This window comes from Eptatretus burgeri, chromosome 13 (genome assembly GCF_056783735.1).
Source record: "Eptatretus burgeri isolate ZD-2024b chromosome 13, Ebu_testis_v1, whole genome shotgun sequence".
Lineage (NCBI taxonomy): Eukaryota > Metazoa > Chordata > Myxini > Myxiniformes > Myxinidae > Eptatretus > Eptatretus burgeri.
In genome coordinates this window covers 48049376-48072229 of record NC_140973.1, presented here as the reverse complement: position 1 = coordinate 48072229, position 22854 = coordinate 48049376, and the positions used below count along the sequence as shown (strand labels likewise).

The 22854-nt window shown below is 44.9% G+C and overlaps 1 protein-coding gene across 4 annotated transcripts in view; it reads left to right on the top strand.

Moving 5' to 3' along the window:
• Window positions 1-11461: 11461 nt before the first annotated feature.
• Window positions 11462-22854, top strand: part of LAMTOR5 (late endosomal/lysosomal adaptor, MAPK and MTOR activator 5) — a 52840-nt gene continuing 41447 nt past the window's right edge. For 2 of the 4 annotated variants that reach the window (XR_015050758.1, XR_015050757.1), the window contains exons 1-3: window positions 11462-11691; window positions 13300-13364; window positions 21268-21385. Coding sequence is in view for 2 of the 4 variants with exons in the window: in XM_085852362.1 (XP_085708488.1) it covers window positions 11657-11691; window positions 13300-13364; window positions 21268-21385 (218 nt within the window). In the remaining 2 variants the exon portion in view is untranslated. The remainder of the gene's footprint in view (window positions 11692-13299; window positions 13365-21267; window positions 21386-22854) is intronic. The other 2 variants (XM_085852362.1, XM_085852363.1) reach the window with 2 other exon arrangements.

Here is a 22854-nt window from a genome sequence, read left to right as displayed (position 1 = left end):
TATCATCTGAGCTCAAGCGTTTGGACATCGGGATTGCAGCTCTCTCTGAGGTTCGGAGACCGGATTGCGGCGAGATAATGGTGGGTGGTTACACCTACTATTGGTCTGGTCGCTCTGATGGTTACCATACCCAAGGAGTTGCTGTAGCTGTGTCCAATAAGCTGACCCCAATGATAATTGAGGTAACACCGGTCAACGAGCGTATTATGAGATTAAGGATTCGTCACTCCTTAGGTGTCATTTCCCTGGTCTCTATTTATGCTCCGACTGAGGCGAGTGACCTCACCGTGAAGGACGCATTCTACGCCACACTCGAGTCTGTGGTTGATCAGTGCCCCAGACGAGATACACTTCTAGTCTTGGGGGATTTCAATGCATCGACTGGAACTGATAGGGATGGTTATGAGGTGTGTGTTGGTCCCCATGGGTCAGGAACTATGAACCAGAATAGCACTAAGTTCCTTGACTTTGCAAGAAGTCATGGACTTAGGGTGGCTGGTTCATGGTTCCAGCGCCCGCAAGCTCATCGCTGGACTTGGTATTCCAACGCTGGCGGTGTGGCAAAGGAGATTGACCATGTCCTCATTGACGGTCGTTGGAGGATGATCCAGAACTGCAGGGTCTACCGGAGTGCTCAGTTCCTCAATACTGACCACAGGCTTGTTGTAGCAACTCTAAAGCTGCACCTTAAATCCTGGAGAATGGTACCATCCCAGCCTAGGCTGGATGTTGCCAAGCTCAGGGATGAGAGAGTAGCTGAGGAGTTTGCGAACAGGCTGAGTGGACACTTGGGGGTCTGGGTGCTTTGGGGGTCCTGAAGAGTTGTGGAGCACCTTCAAGACCACCGTCCTTGATGTTGCCGGTGGATGCCTTGGAGTTCACCGCAGAGCAAAGAAGAATTTTGTCTCTCAAGGGACACTGGATACCATTGACCAGAGTCGCAGGGCCAGGCTGAATGGCAGAGCTGAGCTGTTCAGGGAGCTGAGGCGTAAAACTGTACGTGCACTGAGGGTGGACAAGGAGGCCTATGTGCGAGGAATCTGTGATGGGGTAGAGCATCACCTGTGGACAGGTGATTCTCGTCCCGCTTACAGGGGAATTCGCGCATTACGTTCATCCAAGCCCATCCCTCGGAGCACTGCAGTTCGAGCAGAGAGTGGTAGGCTCTTGACAGAGGAGTCTGAAGTGAAGGCCCGCTGGGCCGGTTACTTTGAGCGGTTGTACCAGGCTGATCCCCCAGCTGTCGAGTTGGACGTCAAGGGTGTTACAATCCCTGTTGCTGACCCTCGAATCAACTGTGGTCCACCATCGCTTGTGGAAACACGGGCTGCGGTGAACCAGTTGAAACGGGGCAAAGCTCCAGGGATTTGTGGCATCCATGCCGAACTTCTCAAGGCTGGTGGAAATGCTGCACTCGCGTCGTTGCATGCAGTTTTGTGCTCTGCCTGGAACACAGGCATCATCCCAACTGACTGGAAGAGGGGCCTTGTTGTCCCTCTCTGGAAAGGGAAGGGTGATCGTCAAGACTGCAACAACTACCGAGGGGTGACGCTGCTCTCAGTGCCGGGCAAGGTCTTTGCTCGGATAATTCTTGATAGGGTTCGCCACCATCTGCTTGAGCACCAGCGTCCAGAGCAGTCAGGCTTTACACCAAAGAGGTCAACGATTGACCGTATCCTTGCACTTCGTGTCCTCACCGAACGCAGACGAGAGTTTCGGCAGGGGCTGCTTGCAGCCTATGTTGATCTCTGTAAAGCGTTCGATTCAGTGAATCGGGATGTCCTCTGGAGGATTCTTGGTCTTCGTGGGGTGCCACCGAAACTGATCGATCTGATGTCTGAACTCTACTCTGGTACTGAGAGTGCTGTGAAGTGTGGTGGTACCGCCTCTGACTTATTTCCAGTTGTTACTGGAGTTCGTCAGGGATGTGTACTTGCCCCCACACTTTTCAGCACTTGTATGGACTGGATTTTTGGGAGGATGTCGGAGAGATCAAGTTGCGGTGCATCGTTTGGCAATGTCAAGATCTCGGACCTTGATTTTGCAGATGATGCAGTCATCTTTGCGGAGACTTTAGACATCCTCTTGGGGGCCCTCGAGGTGCTGAATGAGGAGTCGGAGCCGTTGGGATTACGGATTTCTTGGGTCAAAACAAAGATCCAGGCTTTCGGTGACATCTTGGATGCTGCTGTCCTGTCTGTGTCTGTTTGTGGTGAGGATGTTGAGGTCGTGGATAGATTCACTTACCTTGGCAGTGATATTCATGTCTCCGCAGGTTGTGAGCCGGAGGTCAATAGACGTCTGGGTCGGGCCTGGGGAGTCATGGATTCACTGGATCATGGGGTGTGGCGCTGCCGGTACCTGTGCGGGAGGACGAAAGTCCGAGTCTTCAGGTCCTTGGTACTTCCAGTCTTGCTCTATGGGTGCGAGACTTGGACTTTGACCAAGGATCTGAGATGGAGACTTAATTCCTTTGGTACCAGGTCTCTTCAGAGAATCCTTGGCTATCGCTGGTCGGATTTTGTGTCCAACGAGCGGTTGCTGAGAGAGACTCGGATGAGATTTGTTACCTGCATAGTCTGTGAGCGTCAGCTGCGGCTGTATGGACATGTGGCTCGTTTTCCTGACGCTGATCCTGCTCACCAGATTCTCTCAGCGAGGGAGTCTCATGAGTGGAGGAGGCCAGTGGGCCGACCACATGCCTCATGGTTGCAGCAGGTTGACCATCATCTCAAGGAGATGGGGATGGGCCTGGCATCTGCCTGGGGGATGGCCAGACGGAGGCCCCTGGAGTACCGGCGGAAAGTGGACGCAGCGACGCGCTGTTCTGGCACATGCTCCCATACCTGACCCTCTTGTACATTCCTTCCACCAACCTAACTTCTGCTTCGGGCAATACCATCCATCTCAGCGACGCGCTGTTCTGGCACATGCTCCCATACCTGACCCTCTTGTACATTCCTTCCACCAACCTAACTTCTGCTTCGGGCAATACCATCCATCTCAGTGACACAATCACAATCTTTCTCGGGACAGTGTTGTAAGCCTTCAACAGGTCCACAAATCCCAATGCCATCTAACCTTGCACCTCCAGCTTCTTCTCCACCAGCTGTCTCAGCATGAACGTCCCATCCGTCATCCCCATACCCTCTCTAAACCCCTACTGCTCTTCTCTGATCTCCATCTCCATACACTTCATTGTCCTCTCGTCCAGAATACTTACTCTCCAGCACCTTCATGACATGACTTAAGAGCGTAATGCTCCTGTACTTCTCGAGGTCTTGAACATCTCCTTTCCCCTTCCATATCAGCAAAATTAACCCTGTCCTCCAATCCTCTGGAATTGAACCCTCTCTCAAACGTACATTAAATAGCCTCTTGTTTGATTTCGGGATCCAAAAGGTCAACATCTGTTTCATCTTCAGTTACAACCTATGCAATGAACCTGTTTTTCATTCATCCAAATATTGCTGTTCTTCCTCACAGTGGCCTGCAAACGTATTCACCCCGCTCCAAAGTTTTCACATTTTGATGCCACCTGAGCTTATTATTCATGATGCTTTCAAAGAAAACTTAATATTTCGAGTCCTCACAACTTATTCTAAAGTGATAAACCTAAAAAAGGCAGATTGATGTGATAAAGTTAGATTACCAGAGAAAATCAGATGATTATTAGTTTCATAAATATTCAACCCCTTTGCCAAATTAACCCTAATCACTTCAGCAGCAAATTATTTGTTTAAAAGGTTACAAAATAATTGTAAGAGGTTTCAGCTGTATCTAATTAGTGGTTTACCTTTAAATTAAGCCCCCCCCCCCCACTTATCTAAGGACTTTTAAAAGGTGCAACTCATTTGGTGAACCAACAAGGTAAAGATTAAGACTATGAGGTTTCCAAAGAAGTCAGACACGAAGTGGTGGAGAAGCACCGTTCAAGAGAGGGTTACAAGAACATTTCAGTCTCTCCTTATCCCTTACAGGGAAATCCATCATTAAGAAGTGGAAGATGTATCATACCATACCACCCAGACTCAACCCAAATCAGGTCGCCCATCCAAACTCAGCAGCCGGCAAGCAGGAAACTGGTTTGGGATGTCATCTTAAATTGAACAGTGACTTTGAAACATCGGCAAGGCTCTATGTCTGAGATAGGGGTCAGTGTTCATCAATCAACTATATCCCATTCCCTTCACAAAGTGAGCCTATATGGACAGGTGGCAATAAAGAAGCCATTACTGGAAAAAAGCATCTAAAAGGTCATATCGAGGGTTGAGAGACATAATGTTGTAACTACATTTTTGGCGAAATTGAATAAAATGGCTCTCATGTCTTTCAACACCATTATTTAGCAATTTGCAGGAAATGGAAATTTTCAGTTACAACATTATGTCTCTCAACCCGCGATATTATGTAGTTTGCAAAAAGCATCTTAATGATACTGCAGGCTTGTGGAGAAATGTTTTGTGGTCAGACGAGACAAAAATTGAACATTTTGGTCGAAATTAAATGCATTACATCTGGTGGAAGCCTAACACTGCACATCAATCAGTCAACACCATCCCGACTGTCAAGCATGGTGGTGGCAACATCATGTTATGGGGCTGTTTTTTATCAGCAGGGACTGGCAACCTTGTCAGGCTAGAATGGACAATGGATGGTGCAAAGTGCAGGAGAATTCTTGATGAAAACCTACTTGAGTCAGCCATGAATCTGAAACTGGGTAGAAGATTCACATTTCATCATGTCGATGATCCAAATCACAAAGTTGAAGTCACACTGGAGTGGCTGAATTATTATTATTATTGTTCACACCATACCCGCTAAAGGTGGCTGTTGACAACAGAAAGCATAGTCTCTTAAAGGTCAAACGTGGCAGAATATGAAGAAAATAAATGTTCTTGAGCAGCCCAGTCAAAGTCCTGACTTGAACCCAATTGAACATTTATGATGAGACTTGAAGATTTCTGTCCATCGACGACCCCCATCAAACTTGGAAGAACTAAAGCAATTTTGACATGAAGAATGGGCAAATATTTCACCATATCACTGTGTAAAGCTGCTAGAGATCGACCCAAAAACACTCATAGCAGTCATTGCTGCAAAAGCTGCTTCCACCAAATACTGACCTAAGGGGCTGAATACTTTTGTAACCAGTGAATTTTGATCTGTACTTGTTTTTCGCAGGTATTCCTGACATGTAACCTCATTGAAGTATAAGTGTTTAGTGTAAGCTCTTCAGTTATAAATCAAAAAGTTCATTTGAAAAAATAGTTTCGAAACAATTAATCTAAATGTGGCATTATTGGTAGGTGGTGGGGGAGGGGGGGTGAATACTTTTGCAGGCCACTATATGTCTGGATCCTTGTCAACATCTTGTGGATCATTTTGCAAACATCTTCCAAACTTTTGATAAAAGTCTCATCTTATCGACTAAAAAAGCTTTACGACAGAGGGCAGCACGTTTACAGACTAAAGAGGGTAAAAAGGGATGAGGCAGAAAAGAATGCATGGACACATTGCAAGCAAGTCATGGTAGAAATGGAAGAGGGAGAAGAAAAAAGGATGGAGGGGGGAGTAAGGATGCTGCATCACAAAGTGCTTTGTCCCTTGGGTGGACGTCAAGCTCGGTGTCCCATTTGCTAACATTAGCTTGTGGATGTTCAAGATCCAACAGTATCTTTTGGCCAAGAGTATGCGAGTTAATGCCGGCACCATGAATATGTTACAAATTCCTGCTTAAACAGTTGGTGGCAAGTGGTTTGTTCTCCTTGGAGATTCCTCGACATGCTGGCAACATCAACATCCTATAAACAAATTCACGCACACGGGTACTCACATGTCACGTGTCAATGACAATCTTCGACTCCAATGGACAAGCATTTCATCACAATGCACATCCACAGTCCAATATTTGTTTGAATCTAAAAATATTTGTGACACCGACATTTGACAAACAATTACAGTGGATTTGAAAATTCCTCCAGAGAGATAAACTCTAAAGAAAACCAATGGCAAGACGCATTTTGTCCCCATTATCACAAGGGTATACCGATAACATATTGTTGTGGCCACGGGTACCGAGACATGCCCGGTTGTCCTCGGAAGAGCCGGGGGGCCACCGCTCACAATTAATATAACGTTTTGGTACGGTGGGTTGTTTTAGAACCACGAACGCCACTCAGTCAACCATGAGTTCCAATGTGCGCCGTCGAATTATTCCGTTTAACCAGAGGTCACGTGGTTACCTGAGCGTGGAGCGTGCCCTCGGCAAAGCACCAATATTATCTGATTAGATTTTTTATTAAGGCGGCCGAGCGTTTTAACCGCTGGTGCGTGCCGACTATTTTTGGTCAAATCTGTGGTAATTACCTCCCAGTCGATCTCGGTTCGGACAATGCTAGACCAATGGAAGGAAAGGACAGACACGGACAGGTTGGAAATCGACAAATAATTTCATAATAATAAAATTAATAAATGGAAAGAACTTTTTATTTTCTGAGGTAAATGAAAGAATAAATTTCAAAACAAAATCAATCAAAATGCCAGGAAAGAGACAAAGAGCAGATTCTTATCGGGGGGGGGGGTAGGGGGAGTGGGTTGACTTACTTACAGTTAAACACGGACATGGATACCCAACAGATCATTCGGGGGGGGGGTGGAAATCGTCTCGCTCACCATAAAGTAGTCGTCTGTGAAGTGAAAACGTCCTGAAATCTGTGCGTGCGTGTCACGTCCGTCGCCAGCACCCAGCCTTGCCGTGCACCCTCTCGCGAACAGCCTTGAATGCCATTCGACGTCTGGAGGGCATCGAGATGGTCTATTGCGGGTTTAGACCCTGGTGTTGTTGGTGACTGACCTGTGCCTCACTTGTTGGTGGCGCTGCTCACACCCACATGTGCACCACACGCTGGCTTGCTCACTTGTGGGTTTGCACGCTTCCTCCTCCTTTTCCTCTCTGACTTTCTTTCTCTTTCTTCTCTCTGCCTCCTCTTACTTCTCTCGCCCTTTTCCTCTCACTTTTCTCGCCTCCGCTTTTCTCTCCCCTCAGAACGGATCTCCATTCGTTTTATATCTGTGGGCCGTCTCCGTGGGGTGCCGTCCGCCCCAAGCTCACCCCGCCGCACTTACGCACGGTTACCATGACGACCCATGCGCTCTCAAAACAGGCGGGCGTCGAAGTTCGCGAAAGAATATTGCTGAGGAAAAATGAGGGCGGGCTTCAGAGCTCACGAAAGAAATGTGTGTTAACGTGTCTGTCATAAAGAAAAAAGCTTCCCATAAGAGAGGGGATCTATCTTTACTCTTCTCAACGCATCACATTTAAGATCCCATTAGACATGTGGTTGGGGATAATCTGAACATGCATTTTAGGAAATAACTGTCTGAGGACCTGGATGTGTGGATGCATTCATCAGACCGGATTCTGAAATCCGTAACAATATGATGATCATTTGAAAGATTAGCCAATGTAGAAGCTTCCTCCACTTCCCTCCCTGATTCTGTTTGAAAACTGGAGCCATCAAAAGAATGATTCACTTCTAATACCTCAATCATCCAGACCAGGAACATTTCTCACCAAATTGATCTCATCCTGTATAACTGAATCTTCAATCATCCAGACCAGGAACATTTCTCACCAAACTGATCTCCATCCATCCATCCATCCATCAGAACCTTACTCTGTGCAGAGCGTCGGTGCTGCCGAAGCAGACTTCTTGGCTATTGCAAACAATCCTGGATGGGTCACCACTACAAAACAGTATACCAGCATGCTGGCACTCATTTTGCTGACTTCAAAAGGATGACAGGCTGAATTAACCCCGCCTGGTATTAATTCAACAGCCGAGTGGGGTTTGAACTCAGGATAATAGGATCCCAAGCCCACCACCATAACCATTAAGCCAACACCCCCATCTCTTTTGGAGTGGACATTCCAGGCACCCACATGAAGGCACCCTTCTAGGCACCCCGCCTCAGGTTAACCCGAGGAGACCACCGTCTGGTGGACGACACCTCAGCACCACCCGGGCACACACTACAGTGTGTTTTGAAGAGTGCAGTGTTTTGTGGTGGCCGGGATGCAAATCCTGCTACCAACCTCCAAGGGAAGGTAACCAACTGCAGAAGGACATCTGCAGACACAGTTGTCAGTTGGCACCAGATATGGATGGCCGGTTTCTCACAAGGAGCTCCTCCGCCCTTTGGCAGGTTTTGTATTTAATCCTGCGAGGTGTCCATGTTCATACACCCTTCACACCAGGGAGACCTGATGGGGAGAGCCGGTTTAAGTCGCTGACATTCGACCTTTGTCAACAGGTTGAGTGTCGGTGACTAAATATATTTTTGCCAACTATGTCACTCCAGGCGCTGTGTGTCTGTAATGTAGCTTTATTTATTCAAATTAGTGTAAGTGTTGTAGTTAAAATTGGTTAACAACATGTCATGGTCCTTAAAATGGTTCATTCCAAAATAATTCAGGATCAAATTGCTTTTGGCCTCACCTTGTAGCAAAACAGTATATTGTATTGAAAAAGTAGACGAATCAGAAGAGTGGGAAGAAAGAAGATAAAAGAACAATTAACGAGCTGTGGGAAAAGGGAAACCATGGAAGATTAGAGAGTTAATGAAAGTAGAAAAGAATGAAGGATTACATGCACATGTACGTTTTCAATGGTACAGTACACAAGTTAAAATAAATAAAGAGTTGAAAAAAAAATCCCCTTCACTTATGGCTCAACTCCATTTTAACTCAGCCCTCTCTTATTGTGCACTGCTCCCTCCCGATTCCACCACCAGGCGCTGAAAGGGTGTGCTCAGTTTTTACTCCCTATTCTTGTTACTTGCAAAAATCGAAGATTTTCAAGCATGTTGGTTTGTCGTGTGCGTTCCTCTGTCTGTCTGTTTGTATGTCAATCGCCTCCAGGTCACAATTTTAAACCGATCTTCATGAAATTTTTACCACCTCGTAGAGTTCGTCATAAGCAAGAAGTCTCTTGCTTTTGTCGTCAAAAGGTCAAAATGAGGCCAAAGGTCAACAACTTCAGAGAGATTTCCAAAATCCTCAATTTTCCTGCGATTGACCAGAAATTTGTACAGGATTTGGATATCAGGTTACTGAATTTAACCACCAATTATTGTTGAGGTCAATTTAGGCCAAAATGTCAATGTAGGTCAAAGGTCAACAACTTTGGTGAGATTTCTAAAATCGTCAATTTTCATCTGATTCGTTTGAAATTTGAAGAGGATTTATATTTCATGTCACTCACTGAATTTAACCACCAATTATTGTTGAGGTCAATTTAGGCCAAAATGTCAATGTAGGTCAAAGGTCAACAACTTTGGTGAAATTTCTAAATTCCTCTATTTTCATCCCGTTGATTGAAATTTGCAGAGGATTTCTATTTCAGGTCACTGAATTGAACAAACAAGTATTTTTGAGGTTAACATAGGCCAAAAGGTCAACCTGGGCTAAAGGTCACCAACTTTGGCGATATTTCTAAAATTGTCAATTTTCATCCGATTAATTTGAAATTGGAAGAGGATTTGCATATTTGGTCATTGACTTCAACCACCAGTTATTTTTATTGTCAAATATGTTTTATGGATTTTGCAAGTATCGTGCTATGCATGACATCTTTCTTGTTTGTTTGTTCATCTGGGCGATATCTCAGCCATCGTTTTGAGCGTCAGAGCCATCGTTTTTTTGGTGATATCTCAGCCTCAGAGCGGCTCCCTTGACCCTCGGGGGAAAAGGAGGAGAAGAGGAAGGTTGGCCCCTTCATCGAGAAAGAGGAGAAAGAGAGGAAGCCTCGTCTTGCTTGCTGGCGTCTCATCTGGTCCGTTCCCGTGGTGGCTGGCGTCTGTGGCGTCGTTCCTGGTCCCTGGTGCTTGGTGCTGCGTTGTTGGCAGCGGGTTCGAGTCCGACCACCGGACAAGGTCGACCAGACTGCACAAGGCGGACAGGTGCAAGAATAGGCCCCTGCCCTGAGCTCGCCTTTCTCTCCCGAGCTGAAGGGCCGAAATAAAGGCCCTGGCCACCATTTCTTTGGGTGTGCATGTGTGTGTGTGTGTGTGTGTGTGTGTGTGTGTGTGTGTGTGTGTGTGTGTGTGTGTGTGTGTGTGTGTGTGTGTGTGTGTGTGTGTGTGTGTGTGTGTGTGTGTGTGTGTGTGGCGTCAGTCTGTTAAGTAGAAACTGTCTAAGTGTTCTGTGTTCATTGTACATTACATTTCTTTATTCAGATAACTCTGCTCTTTGTGTGCTCCCCTCCCCGATTATTGTTTATAAATGTTCCAGTTCGTTGTTGGTGTTTTCTTTCATTGGCCCAGCACGGTGCGTATTGAGAAATAGTAAGGCCGTTGGTGCCTTAAGTTGTCATTGGGACCGGCGCGGCTCTGGTAACTCCGCTCGGTAACGCCAGATCCGAGTCGGTACCTGCGACTCGGTTCAGACAGAGTCGGCCAAGGGTGTGATTTCCCCGGTAATTTGACGACGTGGGTACTTAGGTATATTGAAATTTGGCTATTGACCCTACCCCACGCCGTCAGAAAATTGGCGATCACGGTCCTTTAAGTGGCCCGTCGACTCCGGAGTTATCCGGGGTGACGACCTTTTAATTCCGGGTGTTCAGTGGGAGACGGCTCTTCTGCTCCACCTACTGTTTATCGCCACCGAACCACGACCCACAACAATATTACTACAATCGAACTGCGGTTCGAGGCTGTCCGGGGCTCAGTGACTGTCCTGAAAAGAGCCTTCGGAACAAAACGTTGAGAACAAGAGAACTTCACAGCTTGGTCCATGAATCGTGATCCGTCACTGAAACGGAGGTGGACACTTTGAGACACTTGAGATAACATAGCGCCACCAAGTAGCGAAAAGTCCTCAAGCAAGCATTCCAACGAAGCGCTTGATGAGGAACGGCTGGCTCGGCAAGTGACAGCAAGCTGATTGGTGACGTCATAGTTGCGGATACCGAGGGAAGAAGAAGCGGTCGGTTTTAAAGGATCCGTGGTGCCGCGGCCTGTGGACCGAAGTGAACGAGCGGGAGAGGGTCCGGGATATGATTTTTTCACGCAGCATCGACACAAACCTTGTCACAACATGTAAATATATCAAAAACTTTGATGAGATATTTTTTAAAGGCGGAATTTTCGCTATAAAAACGGTAGGCTGTTTTTTGAAGTGTGCAAAAATCAGTTGCTGGTAACTATGGTGATGGAATACACCCCTGCGAGGACTCAATTCCACCTTCTGAAATCTGCACACACACAATTTAATTTTTTTTTAAGTATATTAATCGATAGTGTACTGGCCACAGGACTAACTCGTTTAGTCTAATACAATCTATTTAACATGCAGAGAGGTGCGTAGACTTGGCGAGTAAAAACTGCGTTGGAAACCTCTGCTATCTTAATAGGCGGTGTGTTGTCGTAATTGCGTTCACTGTAGCTGTTCTCTCAGTTTTTTTTTAATTTAAATTTAATTAATTTTATATTTCTAACAGTGGTTAAAATACGTAGCAAACGTAAAAAGGATATTGAAAAAACACCATTTAACTTTATTCGAAAGTCTCATGGCGATGAGAAGCTCGAAGGACGAAGTTCAAGTCGGGCCGCAGCGAGGCCTTGTCTTGGCTAGTTTGCTGGATTCGTGAGAATGGAGTCTGGTCTCGAGTCTCATCTTGACGACACGTAAGTCTCGTCCATTCTTCGAGCTGCCTATAAACTGTCATCCTGGTGTTTGACAGGCAGGGAGGGCGAGGCATTAAATGTGTTCGCTGGCCGTCGGATGGACGTTAATCCGTGTTTCCCTTCTGCTTTCATTAGTTGGTGGATGTTAAACTTAAAGATCCCACAATGTCTTCCCGTAAGAGTTGCTGTTATCGCCAGAACCTTCTGACTAAATACCAAATTCCTGACGCCTCCAGTTGAATATCATATTTGGCCGGTCTGTTCGTGCATACTTGGCCAGTCGGTTCGTGAATGACTTCAATCAGAAACGTTCCCCGGCCAACCCCACGATAAAGTGTAAATAAATTAATGCAGCAGCACCAGCAGCAGCACCAGCAGCAGCACCAGCAACATCAGCAGCACCAGCAGCACCAGCAGCACCAGCAGCACCAGCAACCATATGGGAACTTAGAGGGTGGGTACTGATTTCAAGCTTCACCAAGATGAGCATTTTTCCAGGGGTGTGTGGTTCATCTGCACGGGTGACAGAGTAACCTGGATACGGAATTGATGCACCCTTGCAGTGTGTTTGGGTGCGGTGTAAAAATGGGGGTACAGTGGAGCTCTCCCATTGGCCTTCACTAATCAATTCCTTTCGAGAAATAGTTCTGGTCAATTTGGAATTGTAAGGAGAACACGAAAGGTTGTTCGAGGAGTCGGGAGACAAAGGAGTTTGGGGCCCAGTGAGTAGTGTTGTTTCTTGGATAGCGACTGGGGTTCATCCAGCCCTTGGTTCCGGCACTGCCTCATCACTCACCTGAGTGTGGTCCCCATTCAGCTCCAAGTCTACGTTGAACTGTTGCTCGAATGCATGGCCAGGGCTGGAAATTGAAGTTGACTTGTTATTGCCCTTCGTCCTGCCCAAAACCCTCTCCCAGAACAGATTCGTAATTTTCTTCTCGTGGAGAGATGCTGAGGCCCAAATCGCTCTCATTTCTTTCTTGTGTCTTCTGTGTATAAATGCATGATTTAAGGCGACGTTGAATTCCTCAATGTGCAAATTAATTCACTGAAATATTGTTACTTTAATATGGAGAGTGGATTACACTTGTCGTGCAGAGCAATTTGTAATCCTTCGTGGAATTCGTCCTTGAGATTACTGGTGTGTTTATTTCGTCATCTCTTCAGGATTCAACCATTTGCTGAATTTGACTTTATAAACTGATATAAATATTTCTGCCTCCTTCGGCTTATTCCTGCAGTCTGGTTACAGCGAGCTTGATCTTTTAGTTTAACACCTAGCTCGTTTTATTAACAGCATTCAAAGTTTCACGAACACCATTGAACACATTTTTCCATGACCGGCCATATTCACCCTTTTAATGACATTTCACCATCCAAGCAAGTTGCTTGGTTTATTAAAGTTGACGTCACTAACTTGTGAACGTAACTTAAGAGCTATTTTGCTGTTTTAACCAGTATTTTAAATTTTTTATTCAATTAAAATGGTGTTTCGATCGGTAACTGTTACTCTTGCTGATTAAGAATGCATTTGTTATATTTTGATTTACACCAGAGTACGATGTCAGTAATTGGTCATCATGAGTTGCCTTTTATTTGTTCATATAGAATGAAGAATACTTCTGATGCGATGGGCATCCTGTTTGCTGATTCTCATGGCCTGAGCCTTGGTTGTAAGTTTTTTTTTGTTTTTTTTTTTGTTTGTTTGTTTTTTTTTGGACTCGTGCTTGTGTGTATTTATTTATTTTTGGAAATATGCTTTAACAAACTGCACACTTTCTCTACATGAGTATTCAGCGCTTTGTGGTGCTCATATTGTCCATGATGTAGGTCATGAGTCTGGCTTTGGTAATTGGAAGCTACATAGGCTTTGACATTACATGAATCTGGGCACATTACTCGTGAGTGTCATGATCAGGGGCGGGTGGTGGGAGAGGAGGGGGTGTGTGAGCAAGTTGAGATTCAGATAGGGTGAGGAGAGTTTCCCCTCATCATATAATTGGTATCGCACAACATTTTCTGACTCCTATCTCAGACGAACTAAACACGTACAGCCACAGACAACGTTCTCTTATCTATGAAATGATAGGTTCTCCTGATGATATCCATTTAGAGATTTGCCTTATTTACCACCTGCAGAAGATGTTTGCTAAAGTTGAGCTCGGTGTCTACAAATACAGTAAGGCCAAATCCTTTTGAGTGTGTTTCTGTACCACCTCTCATGTTGTACTGAAAATATTGGATCTTATTGCCCATATTGGAAAATTTCATATTTGTCGCCGTTAAAGAATACCTGCCAGCAATCTGACCAATCACACAAAATGCATCATTTTGCAACATATTACCATCAAACCTGTTTACTCTCCTATACGGCTTCCTATCAGCAAACTGCTTGCATCAGCTGCTTAATACATCTGGTAGGTCATCTATACACAGCACGAAGGGAATCGAACCAAGTACACCACTTTGTGTTAGTCCACAGCTGATTTACTCGCATCACACAATTTTGAAAAGGATCATGAATTTGAACTGTGGACAAAAATCGTGCTTCAAAACTGTGGACAAAAATTGTGTGACGGACAGATGCTACAGACCAACATACTTGGCGAAATACTTTCGCCAAGTAACACAGGTGTGAAAACGTAACCTCCGTCCACCTTCGGTGGCAGAGGTAATGATTTGCTGAAGATATTCACCTTTTCTTTGTTTGAGCTGATGAGGGGCCATCAAGCTGCTTTTTGTCGCTAATGCTATGGGAAAAAAAAAAACTTAAAAAAAAGAAAAAATGTTTTCTTCGTCACATATATCGAGAAACTTTGTGAACTGTCCTTAACTTCCTCAGATAACTTTTTCTCATTAAACATCTGGACATTTGTAACTATTTCAGCTTTCTTGTACTTACTCTGTCACGTTATCAATGTTCGCTCTGTTATTTGGCCTCCATAATCTACTTTCTCTCGAACCGCATCTCTCAAACTCCCATTCACCCATGGTGCCATGTTTTTCCTGTGATTAATTTAGCGTTTTTTGGTAACATGTCCTGAGATGCTTAACACACTGAGAAGAGAACCCCAGCACTTCTGTATATCCTTACTAAAATTTGTTTTTTCATCAAATTACTGATGCTCGATACGTCCACCACAGCACATCCCGGTGTGTCCAGATAAAAATGGTAGTTGAAAGCTATCATCATATGGTCACTCTTGTCCGCTGTTGGATATCTTATTTGATGGTTAAATCAAGCTTGCTGGACTCTTGACCTTCCTGATATCTTGTATTGAAATGCACACACTGTTTAAGAGATAAATCCGTTATGCACTCGAGACATTTCCATTTTGTAGTCGTTTCATTACCTTCAGCATGCCATTTCCAGTGAATCTTCATATTGAAGTCCCCTAAAAGAAGAAAATTGCTCTATTCTCCTTCAGTTGCCGTTTTCACTCCACTCGGTCACTCTGCGTTATTGTCATCTGCACTCCTGGGGTTCCTGTAAAGACGTCTTGATAGCAGTTAATCACTGGCCATTAACTCCAAAAAGAACCAGACCCCTTCATTAAATGTCACTTCCATCAACTTATAACATGGTTTTGCATTGTAAGAGGTTTTTCCACATAAATATCCACAGCTTTCCCATCATTCATGAACTTTCTCTCATTACCCCCTCAATCGAAGGTGGATGGAGGTTGTGTTTTCACCCCTGTCTGTATGTCTGTGAGTCGGATATCTCAAATCATCTTATGGACAGATTCAGACAAAACTTGGTGGACAGCTTAAGTGTCTGACAAGGAAGAATTGATTAGATGTTTTTTTTTTTTTTTTAATTGATCCAGATACAATAATTTTAATTTTTCTTTTTTTAAAAATGATTCTTCACCATTGAGAGATAGGACCAAAACGATATATAGCATGGTATCTCAAAACGTTATGGACAAATTATGACAAAACTTGGTGGATGAGTGGGAAGATGAGAACAAGCCAATTAGATTTTGTTCAGATCTGGATGCAGATCCAGCCTATCGGTGGGATACAATACGTAAACTGTTCAGCCTGGCTGAGGTATGTGCTCGACTGAGCACCGTTTTAGTTCCCTATATATTGTTACGAATCTACGCCCACCCAGCGTGCGAACGACCGCTTTTCACTAATAGCAGCCGCACGCCCACCGAACGAGCAATTCAGTCGCAACTTCCCGGAACAACGCCGAGAACCAGTCACGGGTGTGCCTTCAACTCGCACCACGGCCCAGTCCGTATTCTACCCGCGCGAAATAGGGTCAATCGCCGAATATCGATATACCTCAGTACTCACGCGGGTAACCTACCGAGAAGGCGTACCTCGGCGGAGGCCCGCTTGGACACGAACCGCTTAAGCGGTCCGCTCCGTTCTGGGATAACCGAGTGGGCATTATCGCCGGACCCGATTCTATTTATCGGTTATTTAAAAACCAACTAATATTCCGCAATACAAGATGGCACTTCAATAGGGAAAAGAACACATGACGAACGGGTTAACATTTAAAGAAGCACATTTATTTCTACACACATAGACAGGAAAGCAACAATAAATGCAATCGATTGATGAAACACGCATGCAGTCATGCAACCAAACAAGAAATGCGCGGGACAGACACAAAATACGAGCAAGGACAAAGCACTACAACCGACTTGTTATTATTTACAGGCACTTAACAGTTCAACTTGTCGAGACTCGGTGCCACATCATTCACACAAAGAAACAAAGAATGACCACTCTCATAGACAAGGGGGTCAGGCTGGGTCCGTAGGCCTTTATAGCACGGGACTTGGCAGACCGAACGAGTCCCACGAGACCGTGCAGGTTACCTGCACCCTCGTGGTGCCTTGATGGGGCGAGTCGCAACGTCTCGTCCCCACGGCAGCTATTCGCGCTTCGCGCACCTTCCCCGTGGCAGGCGAGCTCTCTCCGGCTCTCCCCACACAAACACGCAGGCTTGCGCAACACGGCAGGCAGGGTTGTGCCTCCAGCTCGCGTCTCCCGGACCTCCCCCGACTGACTGCTCCAAGCTCCCGACTCTGACATGAGCCCAGACCTCCACGCAGTTCCTTGGATTCTCCGAACCCCAACAGACACTCTCTTCCACCCGACCGACGACCACTTGGCGCTCTGCGTGCCCTTTTATTCCCCCGGCACCCCGCCCCTCCCTTCGCGGCGTGCGGGGTGGGGGGGGACATTCCAACAGAGATTGGCTGGATTAGTTGTTTCCCAACCGTCAATCTTGTTACCAGAGAAATTGGGGCGTGAGTTGAGTTCCAACCGTCAATCTTGTTTACCAGAGAAATCGGGGCGGGAGTTGTTGTTGTTCCCATTTGGTGTTCGTGGAGATGTCGGCGGTTGTGGTTGTTGTGGCTGGCGTTGTGGTTGGTGGTTGGTCCAAAATAACGATAGCAAAGAATATAGGCTACCTGAAGATTCACAGCCCTGTTCACACAAATTACCCCCATTAAACAACGGTGGGGAAATCTAACTGAACACGGACTTAGTGATATAACTGATCTTGGGGATATCCTTTATGGTGCTCTGCGAATTTCCACAACCATAACAATATCATCATATCCCTTCCAATAAGAATTTCTTCATTGCAATCTACCCCATGAAATATTTTGTCTTGCCCTCTGCTAAAGCAATAATATGCAGCCTATCGACAATAATCAGAACCACTGACTACTGTTTTACTTTTAAAAAATGCAAACAACATTTATTTACAGCACTTTATCACAATTTTTCTGCAGCTTCATTTATAGAATTTGAACCATGACTTTGTGCAGAATATTCCATCTATTCCCTCATTCTTTGTGTGCTTTTTATCCGCCCCCCGGAGGGAGGAAGCGGGATATTGTAATCGTCTGTTTGTTACTTACAAAATCTTTAGATTTCGTAAGTATATTGATCACTTCCGTCCTCTGTTTGTGTGTTTGTGTGTTTGTTTGTTTACTTCTGATTTACTTGATCTGATGATCAGATCTGATTTAGTAGAGCTATAAGCTAAGTTTGAAGTAAATCAGAAAATGATCTGATTTACTTCAAACTAAGCTTATAGTGAACATTATTCTATTTGTCACTTATAATCCTACCCATTCCTATAATGAAAAATGCATATTTGTGAAGATCGGTAGGGTCCGAAGTTTTGGGGGTCATGGTCATCGGTCAAAATTACAAATTTTCCATTAAAACTAAAACATGGTTACGAAAATACAACTTTATGGGAAAACTACTGGCTCAAACAGTCAAATTGTATCCACAGGTGGGTAATGAACCTCGGATGACCCCATTAACTTTTGGGTCCAATTAGGTCAAAGGTCAAGGTCAGGTCACGAAAAGGTCAAAATAATTTTACGGTCATAACTTCGTCAAAAATGGTTTAATTGACTTCAAACTAAGACTAAAATATTCCTTATTCTATTCCTTATAATCAACATTCAGGTTAAGGATGTATCAAATTTAAATTTGATCCCCAAAATAACTTTATGCCTTAAATGGGCAGGATTTGTTGTGCCTGGCACCACTTGTTTGTAATGCAACTGTGCTGTTGCCTATTCACAGCATAAGCATATGTACCTGTCTATTCACTCAAAGTTGGTCTTTCTATTGTAGGCCTTGTTGGGGATTAAAAAAAAAACAAACTCTCAACTATTCTCCCAGTCTTGATTGTATCGCTTGTGCTCGGTCATATCTGTTGTTACATGTACATTCTTGTAAAGAGACCCATTTTCCCATAACTTTGAGTTTGAATAACTCTTGTGAATTCACTTTCAAGAACAAGCTTAATTGGTTTACATTTTTCAGGTTCTCTTCCCTCATCTAATAACCAATTTTGGCTTTCATTCCATGCATGTGACAATATATCTTCTCTTCTTCTTTCGGCTGCTCCCGTTAGGGGTCGACACAGCGGATCATCCGTTATGATCTGCATACTGATTTGGCATAGGTTTTACACCGGATGCCCTTCCTGACGCAACCCTGGTCGCCTCTTACGACACAGGGATAAGGATTGGGTTTCGCCATGATTCCGGGCTGCCCTACACACTCTCATAGCACGGCCCAGCGCAGAGAGCCCGTCCTCAAGCGATCCTCCAACCCAAGCCTCCGAGTAGCCGGATTACAGGCGCACGCCACTACGCCCGGTTGCATGTGACAATATATAAGTAGCATTAATAGTGTTGATAAACTGTAAATGTTGAATCCACATTTTAGGATCGATGATTGGATTTAAAGTGACATGCACGTGTACTCTGACTTTTGATGGGGTACAGGTTAATCAAATTGCAGGTGGACATAACCATCACCGTTGAGTGAACAACCAATAACTAATGAAACGGAAGACCAAGAAGGAACCTGAAGAAGTAAAGAGCAAAGATGGAGTCATCAGGAGGAACCTGGATAGGATTCGGGTTTCATCCATTACTCCACTACCTTCAAACCCATCCAGGCGCAGCCAAGTAAGCCTTACAGAAAAATTTCTGCAAGAATTCACTTCTCCTTAGAGAGAAAGATAATGAAAGAGAGGAATGTAGAGATAAAAGAGAATAAAAAGCAAACGCATGTACCAGATGTATTCATCAGGGCGGAAGACAAGGGGTTTATACTCGAACCCACAACGAATAGACTTACACAAGCAATGTTAATAAATAAGAGTTTCATGGACATAAATCAAGTGTTCATAAAAGGAATAAATAAAAGTGTAACAATGAAAATAAATCAAAGCATGAGGTAATGAAAATGAGGTAATTTACAGCCTAAAGTCACAGTGCCTCTACACACAGTTACAAAAACAGACAAGGGGAAAATATAAAACAAAATAAAAATCCCTCCTTTATTCTGGCACTTAGCTTCGTCCAGAGATGATATTTTTTTTGGACCTGGCATCGTCGAAACTGTGTGAGAAACTGCACCCGAAAATGGCACCAGGCCACTCTCTGGGCGGGAAATGTACATGAGGTATTCTTGTGGCGGTATTCAATGCCAGGATTCAGAAACTGCCATGCAGCTTTTCACGAACGAATATGCCGACCGTTCCTCTCTTGCACTAGGTGCATTCACCACGATCGCCCACCTTCCTCCTCGACCATACGACAAGACGATTTCTGAGGTTCCTTGGCAAGGACAGGGGGCACGCTCTTCTTACCTCCTCAGAAACGTACACGCTTCATGACTCAGCCAAACAGCAAATGGCCAGCCTTTTGCTGCAGCACGTGAACAAAGGTGCCTTAGCACGAACACAAGAATTGTGCAGCCTTCTTCGGCCTGTCGAGGAGAAGCCAGCAAGCAAGAGCCTTCATCTCCACCGTGTACTTCACCCAACTCTCCTCTCCCCCGAACCTTCTGACCTCACGCTCATCCATCATCCACCCCAGGGGCATTGTTTGCGAGTTGTCATTCCTAGAAGCGGTGTTTTTGCCTGCTTGGAACGTTTGGCTCAGTTGTTGTTTTATGGATGTGATTCCTTTTCATCGCCGGTCTTGTGAATGCAAAAACATAGGAAAAGGTCACAGGGCAATCACATACTGGGAGAAATTATCCTTAAACCCTACCAAATTAACACGGCACCGCCCCCCATGCAATGACATGTAACAACTTAAGCTGACAGTTTCCCCACTTAAATTACATTGAGATGTCTCCTGCTCATCCACGGACCATGCTACTCTGTACAATCCTATATTTACTATGAAATTCCTCCATCTACCCCACAAACATAACAACAGCAACATGCTCTGATAAGTACCCTTTCATGTTTTAGTATCCCATAGTGATTATGAGAGTCTGGGAGATACTGTAATGGTGACATAAAGGGTTTATAAATGGGAGACTGTCTCATTTTAACATGTTAATCTCAGTAATTAGCTGAGCTTGACCTCTGAATGAATGGGGAGTGATTTGTTTGTCAGGAAGACATTAAATCTGCAGTCTTTCCCTTCTATTTTTATTTAATTACCTTTGCATTCTGCGAAAGGTTATGTATTGGTCGCTGTGTATTTATTCATTTATTTATTTGTGAATATGTGTGTGTTTGTTTGTTATTCGCATAACTCAGAAGGTTTTAGACCAAATCGCTTGAAATTTGGTGGGATGATGGGTTATTATCCAAGGAACATTTGATTAGATTTTGGGAGCGATCGGGTCAAAGGTCAAGGTCAAGGTCACGGAAAGGTCAAATTCGTATTTCTACCATAGCGCGGTCAATTTTGATCTAATTGGCATGCAACCGATGCCAAAATGTTCAGAATTCATTGCCCAATCTTGTGATGAGCGACATGACACAATTACGTCATTACCCTTGTTAGCGGTTGGAGGTCAAAGGTCAGTGGGTTCACGACCGTTCAAAATATGCGGTTTTTGTCATAACACGGTCAAATCAAAACCGATTTGCATGAAACCAACACCAAAATGTTCACTGTTCTGTTCCCCCCACTCTCATGCCAAGAACAAAAAAGTAGCGGAGGCGAAGGTATGCGCTCTACCGAGTGCCCATTCTAGTTTTGAAATGAGGCACTGCTCTGTCATAGTGCCAGACTGATGTTTGCTGGTATGTGTGTGTATCAGGTCGTGGAACATTGACAGACCGACATGCAGGGGTGGTGACCGAGTTAGCTGCACATGCATCAAAGCTGTCTGGAGATGCATCTGATGTTCCTGTCATCTGCCTTGAATCTGAAGCAGGGTAAGAAGTACAACACAAATATTCCCTGCTTACTCACTTTGCTGCCACACCCCCTCCCCCCCTCCATGCCTGCTCGCTTTGCCCACCCTCACCTTGCTCGCTCCCCCACCTCCACTCTCCCACCCCAGCTTTTTTTAATTTGGTTCCCCTTGTATTTTATCCAAGGTGGATGATGAGATAACTAGAATACTGCATGGATCAGGACGCAACAGAAAAAAAAGGAACAACAGCGTGAGGGAGGGAACGCCAGCAGCCGGGTTGAAGGCCAAAATACAGGGAGACATGGACAAAAATGAGTGTCCGGAGGAAAAAGTGTTAGGCCGGGGGAGACGCATGGGGTGGACAAGATGGATACTGAACTAAATCTCAGGAAGGAAAAACTAAATTTGAGAGGAGGTGGGCTTGGCGGGGGGTGGGATGGGCGGGTAAACGGGGTACAAAGGATCATGGTTTTGGATGGAAGGGGAGGTGGTGATCTGATGAGGTGGTGAACAGCTGTCTTGAATACTTTGAGGGAATAATGGGATTGAAGAGAATATTGGAGTTGCTTTCACAAGGGGGTGGAAGGAAAAGGAACGAATGAGTGGAGGTAAGCAGTGATTCTGGATTTTGGGAGTTTCACCAGAAGGAGGTTTATTGTGGACCGCGTACACGTGCATCCTGCATAAACCATGGGGGGGTGGTTGTAAAGCACGGTAAGACTAGATGATGCAATACTAAGAAGGAGGTGGTAGAAGACAGAGAGAGACCACTGACCTTTCTGTGATCGGCCCATAGACCCAGCTTCGTCGTGGAAGAGTTCACTCATCTTTCTCGATTTGGTCCCCCGCCTGCTTGACTTGCCCCCCCCCTCCTCGAACTCGATATGCCCGCTTGCTCATCCCCCCCCCCCGCCTTCCTACTTACTCAATTTGCTCCCACCCCCTGCTTGCTAAATTCTGTCCCCCCTTCCCCAATCTGTTTGCTCGATTTGGCCCCATCGCTTCCTGTCCTTTTGTCCCACACTAGCCACCTTTTTTGGCGCTGCTGAATTCTTGGATTAACTACCCCCCCACCGTTGGCAGTGCATTACCTATCTCTGTTTGGAAATATGCCAATGCAAATACATTATCTTTAAAGGATAGTACTACTGGTTAAACATGTAGACTTTGATGTTACTCGTTTTCTATCAATCGGTGCATTTGTTTTTTTTCGCTCAAAATTGTTAGGTATGAAATTTTATTCTCCAAGTTTATTTTGTCCATCTGCCTGGGCTTACAAAAGATGGGCAATAGCAGACAATGGACAAATACTTGTATCCGGGTTTTAACAACGGGTTCAAATGGGAATGCTAAGCTGGCCAACTTGGCAATTGCAGAGTTTGAGGAATTTATCCTGACAGCTCACTCCCTTTGGATGTACAATCTGGATGACACCTTTTGTATCAAATATTTTGAATCAGAGTCAATGTGAAAAAATGAAAAATTTGG